Below are 11158 nucleotides of genomic sequence, written 5' to 3'. Positions count from 1 at the left end.
CCTGCTAGCGATTCGGCGATCTGCGACGTCGACAGCTGCGACTTGTGCCTCGACGCACCAAAGTCGGGCGAAGATCCGTGCCCGCGCTGCCGACTGGGTAGCACCGGTGGCACCAGTCGCATCCGTTGCACCGGCTGCAAATCCACTGAGGCTGGATTCGCTAGCGCTGTAGCGCGTTGTTACGATTGTGATCAGTTTCTCTGTCCAAATTGCGTGATGGCACATCAATATATGCTCTGTTTCGAAGGCCACCGATTATTGAACTTGGCCGACTCCAAGCTGGAGACTGTCGGTAGCGGCGGCGGCAGCGGTGGCGGCGGTGGAAACGGCGGCGGCGGTGGTGGAGGCGGTGGCGGTGGTGGCGGCGGTGGTAGTACAATCACCGCGACTACGGAATTGCCTAAAAGCGCCTGTAACGGTAGCAGCGGTGGTGGCGGAGGTGGTGGTGGCAATACTCTGGTTATCAACGGCACCGGAAACAGCAACAACGGTGGCAACGCCGAGAAGGTACACTTCTGTTTGCGACATAAGCAGGAGATAATCAAATACTTCTGCCGAAGCTGCAATGTGCCAATTTGCAAAGAGTGCACGCTGACGGAACATACTGCGCCGCTACATGACTGTGCCCACGTCACGGAAGTAGGCTCGCAACAACTGGAAGCATTGTCGCGGATCATCCAGGAGTGCCGCTCGAAGGCGGCGGACGCGCGTGCGGCGGTCAAAGCAACGGACCATAACACCGCAATACTACAGGTGCAGTATCATAAAGCGCAAAATGAGATCAACGATACCTTCCAGTTCTATCGATCGATGCTGGACGAGCGCAAGCAGGAGCTGCTGAAGGAACTCGACTCGGTGTTCTCGACGAAGCAGATCTCCTTGAATGTGCTCTCCCAACGAGCCAATGAGATGGCGGACAAAATGATGCAGACCTGCGACTTCGTTGAGCGTGTAACCAAAGTTACCACCATCACAGATTTCCTCATGGTCAAGAAGATCCTTGAGGCTAAGCTCCAGTCACTACTCAGTTACACTCCAAATACAGACATTGCCAATCAGACAGCGGACCTCGAGTTTGTCAGCAATTATCAAGCGATACAAGTGGGAGTGAGGAATACCTTCGGTTACGTTCGGAGTAATAGTAACAGTGAAAATAACGCGATCGGCAAACAACCACCTATCGCACGACCTACTGCTCTGTCGAGCAACGGCATTGGTAGCAGTAGCAGCAGCAACATTAGCAACGGACCCGGAAGCGGCGTTGGTTCTCTGGGCAGTCTTCTCTTAGATCGGACTTACAGTAACGGCCTGATCTCCTCCAGTATGAATTGCGGCTCGTCATCCTCACCTTCCTCGATCGACACTGTCAGCAGCGTGATTTCGAAACGTTTCAGTTCGGCCAATAGTCTCGGCCCATTCTCCACGACGATCAGCGACGTGAACTTAAACGGCATGAATGCCAATCCGTATGAGAAATGGAGCAACGGCGGTAGTGACACTTACCCGGTCGTGACGACGAACGATCATTTCGCGATGCCGTCGGTAGCTGTAGCGACGAACGCCGCACCAGGCGATTCCGTCCTTGACTTGACTTCGAAACTGATGTCCGCCACCGCGATATTCCCGCCCAAGTCGCAAATTAAACGACAGAAGATGATCTACCATTGTAAGTTCGGTGAGTTTGGCGTGATGGAGGGTCAGTTCACCGAGCCATCGGGCGTCGCGGTAAACGCGCAGAACGATATCATCGTTGCCGACACGAACAATCATCGCATTCAGATTTTCGACAAGGAAGGCAGGTTCAAGTTTCAATTTGGCGAATGCGGCAAACGCGATGGTCAATTGCTTTATCCAAATCGCGTCGCCGTTGTGAAGACATCTGGTGATATTATTGTTACGGAACGTTCGCCGACTCACCAGATTCAGATTTACAATCAATATGGTCAATTTGTACGCAAGTTCGGCGCAAACATCCTCCAGCATCCACGTGGCGTCACCGTCGACTCGAAAGGTCGGATCGTCGTCGTAGAATGCAAAGTGATGCGCGTCATCATCTTCGATCAGACCGGCAACGTTCTACAAAAATTTGGCTGTTCGAAACATCTCGAATTCCCGAACGGCGTGGTGGTGAACGATAAACAGGAGATATTCATCAGCGACAATCGCGCCCATTGTGTCAAAGTTTTTAACTACGAGGGCTCTTACTTACGACAGATCGGCGGTGAGGGTATCACCAATTATCCGATCGGCGTGGGCATCAATACGCACGGCGAGATACTGATAGCGGACAATCATAATAATTTCAATCTGACTATCTTCACGCAGGATGGCCAGTTGGTCTCGGCCCTTGAGAGCAAGGTGAAGCACGCACAGTGTTTCGACGTGGCGCTAATGGATGACGGCTCGGTCGTACTGGCCAGTAAGGATTACCGGCTGTACATATACCGCTATGTACAGGTACCGCCGATCGGCATGTAGAGCAGTGACGCGTCACGACGACGACGATGATCGTCGTGCGCCAGTGTCAACGTTTTTCATCGTGTCATTGTCATCGCCATCATCATCGCCGCTCTTCGTCGTTGGACGGTCGCGTGGCCACCGCGATCTCATCGATCTTTCCTCTCACCTACGTTCGCCTGTCTTCTATGTCTGCTTCATCGTCAACGCTCGCGCGCTCAACTCACCATCTTCGTCATCATCTATTCATCACCTTCTTCGCTCGCCCCAACGAGACGTTTCACGCCGACCATGAGAAAGAAGCGCACCATTTATTGCTTCATACATGACTCTCAAGGAACCGACTCCCGAGCGAGTGTCGTTTACGCGGCAAGAAAATGGGAGTCCCCTCGCCGGAACTTTCCCGAGGCGCTCCTCTTGTGGACTCTGCCGAACGACGGACATCACCGACGGTATGCGAGAAAGCACGCGCGCGCTTCCCTCGATATCCTCCTCGCGTTTCCGCGAGCTTTCCCTCTTTATCCCGCGTGGACGAGCGGAAAGAAAGAGGAGAAACGCGCGACGCTTTGTGTGTATAGCCCTTGCGACGCTGGGCTGTTTAGAACCCGCAAGAGAAAGAGAGAAAGGAAGAGAGAGAGAGAGAGAGAGAGAGAGAGAGAGGACGTCAACCCTGCCCCGAAAAATTCGCGCGCGCTCCTTTCTTCGCGCGTACGCGCTATGAATACGCGTGCGCGTACGCGATAACTTACTTGTTAATGTTGTTATAATACTGAAAATACTGTTGTTGTTGTTTAGTTGTAGAGCTCGCCGCCGCTAGTCACTTCCCCCCTCGCCATCCACCCTCCGATCCTCTTCCCTTCACGCCCCCGTTACCATTCTCCTACCTTCCCATTCCCATTTCCCACACTAACCACGGTCTTCTCTCTGAGACCTCGTCCGACGATCATATCAGGAAGTGCGTTTCCATTCGTCGCGACGACATGGTCCACACTAACACATGCATCGAGTCGTTACGTGTGCCCGAATTCACGCGCGTATTATCATTTTTGTTACTCTCTTTGACGGTGATCGATCGCGACCGTCGCGCTCGGGTCACTTCCAATCATCGCGCTTGAAATGTCTCCCTCCAAATGCCGTGCGAGGTTCGCGAGGAATGTCCGTTCGTCGCGCGAACATCCGTTTCGATGTATATCTCGTGAGAGATTCGTTTTGAGATCTACGCGAAATCCAACGATTTTCTGCAAACCGCTTTCAACAGGTTTGATTTTGTCCCATGGGACATGAGACTGATTGCCGCGAGTAATTATTGCATACTCTTATTATTCCGGTAAGCTTCGAATTAGCTCATACATCATCAGCACATCTTATCCGCAGTTTTAAACGATTTTGTTTCCCAAATTGTTCGTACGTTATTTCTATGGACAATTGTTCGCTCTTACTGCGTAAGACATCAGATTGATCCATGTGTTATCAATATATAATATGTTTGCGGAGATAGTTTGATAAATTGTTGGAGACATTAATAATTTCATCATTATATTTCAATACAATAATATATATAATATAATATATCGACATATTTGGGTAGCAGACTCGCCGAAGATTGTTGAATCGTGTATGGGCGCGTTTGGGACTGTGCTGATCATCCGAGATCAACTTGACCCAATTAATTATCCGTGAGATGTGAGAATAGGAGCGGATTCTAAGTAACCGGACGACAGGACATCTTATATGTTGCGGATCAATAGATTGTATTCCCGATGAATTTGCCTTTCGATTCCCATCTCATACGTTTCTCCCCTTCGTTTTGAAACGGTTATCGACAATTCCTACGGAAATTCATTCTGAGGTGCATTTCGTAACTATGACAGCGTTTTGTTGAACGTCATTGAACGGTCATCGCACGCATTTATTTTTTTTTTGTCTTTTCAACTTATTATTATTGATCAGTTTTACGTAAGTAATTTTCGCACCTTTCACCCCAGTACATTCGTCTCCATCGTTCTATCGCGAAATCGCATCGACCTACGTTAACTTTTTGGTCAATAATTACTTTTCTCACTCGGTTTACGTGATAAATTTAATAACTTTTGTCGGCGAGTATATGCTGAGTGCTTATCGACGGTATCATTATTCATTACGTTTAAATATACGTCGCGATACGTTTCGGAGTATTCGTGGAAAATCGTACCAAGTAACGTTAAACGCTTAAATATGAGATCCTGAATTCACTTACAGATAACGCAAATAACTCTAATAGAAATAAAGATCGTTCAACTCAAAGAGACACGCAGGAAATTTGTAGAGACCTGAATGGTGTAGTATTACAGGAAATGAATCTCAAGAAAAGAAATAGGATACTTGGCGTTTGATTCACGCGTAAAAAAAAGAAGCCGATTGCGAATACCATTGTTAAATTATCGAGGCTCATTCTCGACGTTCATAGCAAAATAACGCAATCGTTTTAACGTAACCACCATCTTCATTAACGATATGAAAGCAGAAGACGAATTATCATTGTCGTCTAACTTCCCATTTTACGGCAAAATCCTCTTCCTTTTTCTTTCTTATTAGCGTAGTTAGTATTGTAGCGCATATAGTAGCTATTAGCCGGTTTAGCAATCAGTGTAAGACTTTTCCTTTTTGCTCTGTATCTCATTCTCTCGATAGTTACGTTATTACAGCCTGATGCAACTTTTGTTTTTCTCTCTTTTTTTATTTGTGTCGCTGCGCTTAAAAAAAGAATGCGTTGTTGCTACTGCTTATGTTTTTGGATTCTCACGAAACCACCATCTATCCGAACTACCAACGATGAGAACCACCACCACCACCCTCCAATTCCCACCTGACTGCCGCGCAGCCGTTTTAGGTTTGCGCTGGCGTCTGTTTCATTTGAAAAGAAAACTTATAGTATTAATATATTTTGTTGGATGAATCGCCAATCGCGGAAGTCCTCACAAGTTCTCCGCCGCGCGACTCCGTGCATGTTTGCTATTATATTTTTTATTAATATTATTGTATTATTCTATTATTATTAACGTGTTGCGACTTTCGATTGTCGATACAAGACGTCATCCAACGCCCCTATATTACGAAGAGAAAAAGGCTAGCTGGCATGACCTAACGACTCTAATTACAATGAGGATTCGTGGATTATGTCAGGATCTTTGGAGATCATCAGAGATTGCTTCATTGATGCGAACATAAACTTAATTCTGGAAATTTTCGAAAGTTTTTAGATTGCTCTAAAGTTTTCGGATTTTTGCACTCAATCGTTTACTAAAAAAAAAAGTTATTTCGCTACTTTGAGAATATTACACATATTTTACACATAGAATAATTAGTGAATTTTAAAAAAAAATTAATTTTCGATGACTCAATTGAGTATCGAATTGTGTTTCAAATCAATGACAGATTTTTAAATAGAATAATGAATTAAGATGTGGATAGAAATAACGATTTCTCAATAATTGACTCCGTAATTCGATTAGGATTCGAGCAATAACTAATATTTAACATTTCCGCGTCTTCAAATAGTTTCGTCATGGATTGCAATCAAAGATCCTGGAATAATCCGCGATTATTGCTATCTCGTGATCGCTTGATTTGGTAGTCGAATCTGATCAAGTCGGCAACAAGTTGATATTTACGAAGTCGGACTGAAGATTCATGGCATTCGATTAAGGACTTTGATCCAAAGACTTAATCCTTCAATTTACCGTGAATTTATAATTCGAGAAACAGGAATTGTGATTTAAGCGTTTTGTACCTGCTGGAGTCACTGTTTACAAGTATAAACGACTTTTAAAGAAGAGAAATACTACATGTGATCAAAAAAATGTAAATTTTTATGACGTTTGTATGAACGTTGTGAATCTCATAACTGACTTTTGTATGTTAATGAATATTTAGAGACACGCGAATTATGATGTACGACAAACGTTTTGCATCTGCGACGAACAAATATGTGATATTTGACAGATACAGGTACTAAAATAGATGTTGAATCGTGAATCCTTTAATTTTTTACGCAATTAAAGACTACCGAACCAGGTGATCGTCGTTGAATTGTATCCTTGTTCGTCCGAGATAATTCCGTAGACATTCCGTGAGCATTTTCGATCTTCTTCCTTCGAGTTGCGTAAACGCTCAGAATCATATCGCGGAGTAGCTATACGCACCTGTCGTTACATGTCGTTTGCCATCTCGAACGAAGAATTCGATATTATTTTTGACCGCAAATTCTGGACATTTTCCGATTGGAATGTCCTCGTCATGAAGACGAAACTTTAAGGATGAACAAGGATAATGAAAATTAACAGGGTGTCCGCAGAGAAAACGAATGCAGAGATCACTGAGAATTATTTAGATCAATTTCATATTTTTCATTATATCGCGATTTTGTTTCGATGTTTCTGTTTTAATTTCTCGATTAAGCGCCATTCTTGCGTTGGCTCGGGCAAACCGTCAAGCTGTTTCAACATTAATCGATCACGCTTCCGCGTCTATTTTTTTAAATAACTTGACAAAGACGGAATGCCAAGAGAACGACGCGAACGTAATATCTGTAATTCGAAATCTTTTTCTCTAAGGAAGGGGGATATATTAATTTAGGGAGGGGAGGGGTGCACAGAGGAAACTTGCATCATCGAGACGGCATCACAAGGTATCTGTCCATTAGTATTTATATCGCATAAACATGCGTTGATCCCTAATTAACATTACTGTCATTATCATTATTGCTATTATTAATTAGTTATTATCGATATTTAGTTACTATTATTATTATTATTACATTATTATCCTTATTAATCAGTTATTATATCGTTATTATATTGTATTAACGCGTTTGACGCGAAAACTGAGAAGAGACGATGCGCCACCTTGCCAGCTAGCCATCACTACCACTTCGCCGCTCTCATTGTCGGTAATCGGCCGTGAGGCGCGCGCACACAAGACAAGAGATTAAATTCCATTCCTACGCATTACTCCCAAAGTAAGAGTCCGCGAGATGTACGTACATGCGTGTGTGTATGTGTGTATATGTTACTACTGTGCCTGCGTGTGTTTTATATATGCGTGTGCGCGCTCGCATTGCTCGCGTTATCACCGAGAATGAGACGCGCTCCGCGATGCGCGCGAGAGATGAGAACGAATTACCGTTTCGACACTGTCACTTTTCTTCTCGCTGTCAGCCACTCTTCTTCCTCTTTTTGTACTGGTTTGTTATGTTATTATTATTAATATTATTATAATATTATTGTATTATTATTTTTAGATGATACAACTCGATTGTTCTTAATTTAATTGTAAATCGTATTTTTGTTTGTTTTTTAGTTATTTTTTGTTGTAAAATGCTTTTTAATAATATTTTCAGTTCACATTATAGATGAGCATTGGTCTTATTTTTATTTTCTACGTCTCTTGCCTGCTATTCCCTGACAACGGCGGCGGCCCGGTTCGGAAAATCAATATCCCCCTTTTGAGGAAAGTCCATTTTGAAGCATCGAATGGAAATGTAACTCTTAAGAAAAGTCCACTGTCAAATGAAAGTTTAATTAATCATATAAAATTTCCAACTTTTTATTATTTTATTCTTGTTACACATTGATTAAATATTCTTCGTCTATAGTATCGCAACGCGACGGTGCTATTTGAAATTCATTCTTTATTATTCATACACAAATGATAAAAAATATTTTTAAAGCATAGATACATAATTTAAATAATGTAAATTTGACTATTATTCCATAAATTAATTATTTTTCTCATTTTTTTAGTAAAGTGCTTTAACATAATCTCAAACTAACATATTTTTCGAACTGGTCCGTCAATATTTTCTTATCCGAGTAATCGAGTTTTCATTTACGATCCTTGTAGGCGTATCATATGCGTTTTAACGCAAGTATGATCGACGAGAAAACCTACTCCCAACGAAGTTTCCTCGTCGATGGTGATCAGTACATTCCACTATAACGTGTGCGTTACGTAGCCTTATGTTCCTGTTTGATTATAGATGATGCAGTATAGTCTCTATAGATCTCTTAGCGTAGCTAGTTGTTTGTTGTCCACCAACACACATGTCCTCATTACGTGTAACCGCTGGGATTTCTCATAGTTATTTAAAATCTATTATGCGAAGGAAGAAACACTGTCAAAAATAAAACCGAAATTTCATATTTTATTCAAATTAACTATTTGTATTATCTTATGTGCCGACGCGCGCGTTTCTTGATTTTTATTGTTAAAAATTATTAATTATATTATTTTACAGCGAGTTTCTGTCATTCCTTTGATTTAATTCTATAAGAACACGGGAAAAAAATATTTCATACAATTATATATAATTTTAAATAATTATATATAATTATATAAAAATGTTTGTGGTATAACATTTTATATACAATTATATGTAATTATATATAAAATATGTTCGTATGTATAACATTTTTTTCCCGGAAAGTAGATGTTTATTATTTTTTTTTTCTTCAAATTTCAAAGTCGTTTGAGAAAAATATAGTATTTTGCACAAATGCCAAAAATGATGAACGGAAGTGATATTTCGAATGATAAATAAATCCTGAAGAAGGCATTGCCTGTAGCAAACATCTTGTCGATCGATACGGTTCAATCGAGGAATGACCAAGTCAATTGCATATTCTCTCGAGTTGTTGAATTTTACTTAACTTGTTCCTAGCACATGTTATTCCTTCTGATATCTTAAGTGCGAAAATGTAACGTGAGATGAAGAACTTGGTCAGTTCTCGATCTTAGTTTCCAATACCGAATATCCTCGCTTTTCCTGACAGTTTTCTTTCCGCGCGATGATCTCTCGTGACGGATGTTCAGAAAAATAGAGAAACGAAACGAAACGAGATCTCGCGAATGAACGGGGAAATTCCTGTGAGCGAATGCATGGCCCTTCGGCGGCACTCGACGCGACGTCGTGATCGCCAGTGAATTAATAATAATGAGAAAAAAAAGAGAGACGAGTTTTTAGAAACCTATAGCGGATTATATAGATATCACATATATATTTTTGTACGTTCGCAACGCGCGTTAATTGTGTATCGACCGCGCCGAGCGCCGCCGACGAAACGCATGTAGAACATCTGTCCCTTGAAAACACGAGGAGGGATGACTTATCCTAAATCATTTGACTTGCTGCTATTTGTGCGGTGAAGTTACGGATGCGTCTGTGTTACGAGTAATTCGATCTCGGTCGAGGATCAGAGAAAACTTTTCCTTACGTGGGAGAAGAGACGAGATCGAGAGCTTATAATGACAAAAAGGTATCCGTGCATTTCGAAAGGAGGGGGAACTTTTTTTTAATTATCCATACGACGCCACACATTTTGAGACACAAAAGCAAAGACAGCGGCGCGCGGCGACTCTGTGTAACTTTCGCGAGAAAGGGAGAGAGCGAGAGAGAGAGAAAAAAAAGAAGAAAAATTACATTCTTCCCGGGCCCAAGTAATGTTACTTAATGAGTAAACAAAAAAGAGCAACTGTGAAAGTGAGATGATGAGAGAGTGAGACAGATACTTTTGGGGAGAAAGGGTACGAGAGGAGGAGAGAAAGAGAGATTGTATGATTGATCGCTATTTTTAACTCGAGAAAAATACCACTCCAAGTATTGTTGCATGCCTAGTTATATATTGTACTTGCTGCCGAGCTGCAGTCTCTCTGACACCACACAATGCATATTAAATGCTGTAAACGAAATCCGTGGAGGATCGGCGCATCGCAATGTCGGCTCGGTGGCACCGAATCGGCTCCGGTCGATCGTACTTTCGTCCTCTGTACGGCTAGGTTACTATAATTTAGCGAAGTCGTCGGATCGCTGACCGGAGCTGATCGAAATGCGACCGCGAGCCTTGAGCGACACGCGCGACACGAATTTCCTAGTCCGTAAGCGATATACGCGAATTAATTATTATCGTACGCATATATCACTAGCATGATTAAACGTGGTGTATACGTAACCGCGCGCGACGTGCGCCAATCGACGACGGTACGAATTACAAGAGGGTCCACGAATCGAGAACGAGAGCGTACGTATATTAATGACGAAGTTTCGAATTTCTTCGAAGATGAAGAAATTCAAAAGAAAATTCATGAGACCATTAATATTACCGGTAAATTCAGTACTCGAGAGACTCGGTCATATATTCAATGTTCAAATCTCTCGATGTAATCTCGTTATTCTGGGCCATGTAACTCTGGAAAACATGGTCCGAAGATAAAGATAATGGTAAAGTTATTTTGGAAAAATCCATTTCAACATTTTCTAATAAAAGAAAATCATTAAAGGGGACTCACCTTTCGCTGACCGTTCTTATAAAATCTATTTAAGTCTTGGTTTTGCAATCGTGATCGAAATGGCGATCTAGAAATGATGGAGTAGCGAAGTATGCAAGCGCGGGAAATGACGTGAATTACGCCGTAATGCGAGTTACGGGTATGAAGAAAAAAGGGTACGACGAAGAGAAAAAGGAAAGGAAATTGATGCGTACGTTTGAAGTACAAAGATGGCGAAAGATTCTTTATTATAGCCTGACCGACGAACAAATTATCAGGCCGGTCGCGTCGTTTTCCTTTGGAATTTAAGTAGATCTTAAGACGTTACTCGATGTTGAATGGCCAGTTATCGTTAATCGTTGAACCGCCCTTGCTGCTTACTTACCTTGGAAAAAGTTTT

The 11158-nt window shown here is 42.4% G+C and overlaps 1 protein-coding gene across 1 annotated transcript in view; it reads left to right on the top strand.

Moving 5' to 3' along the window:
• Window positions 1-5722, top strand: part of brat (tripartite motif-containing protein brain tumor) — a 55267-nt gene extending 49545 nt beyond the window's left edge. Inside the window, 1 exon segment of the mRNA XM_018522076.1 lies at window positions 1-5722. This exon segment is cut by the window's left edge and continues 38 nt beyond it. Within this exon segment, the coding sequence (XP_018377578.1) occupies window positions 1-2478 (2478 nt within the window). The 3' untranslated portion in view covers window positions 2479-5722.
• The last annotated feature ends 5436 nt before the right edge of the window (window positions 5723-11158 follow it).

The sequence above is a fragment of the Trachymyrmex cornetzi genome, unplaced genomic scaffold, assembly GCF_001594075.2.
Source record: "Trachymyrmex cornetzi isolate Tcor2-1 unplaced genomic scaffold, Tcor1.1 scaffold127, whole genome shotgun sequence".
Lineage (NCBI taxonomy): Eukaryota > Metazoa > Arthropoda > Insecta > Hymenoptera > Formicidae > Trachymyrmex > Trachymyrmex cornetzi.
Note: the sequence above shows the minus strand (reverse complement) of the source record. Positions and strands in the feature narration are given on the sequence as shown.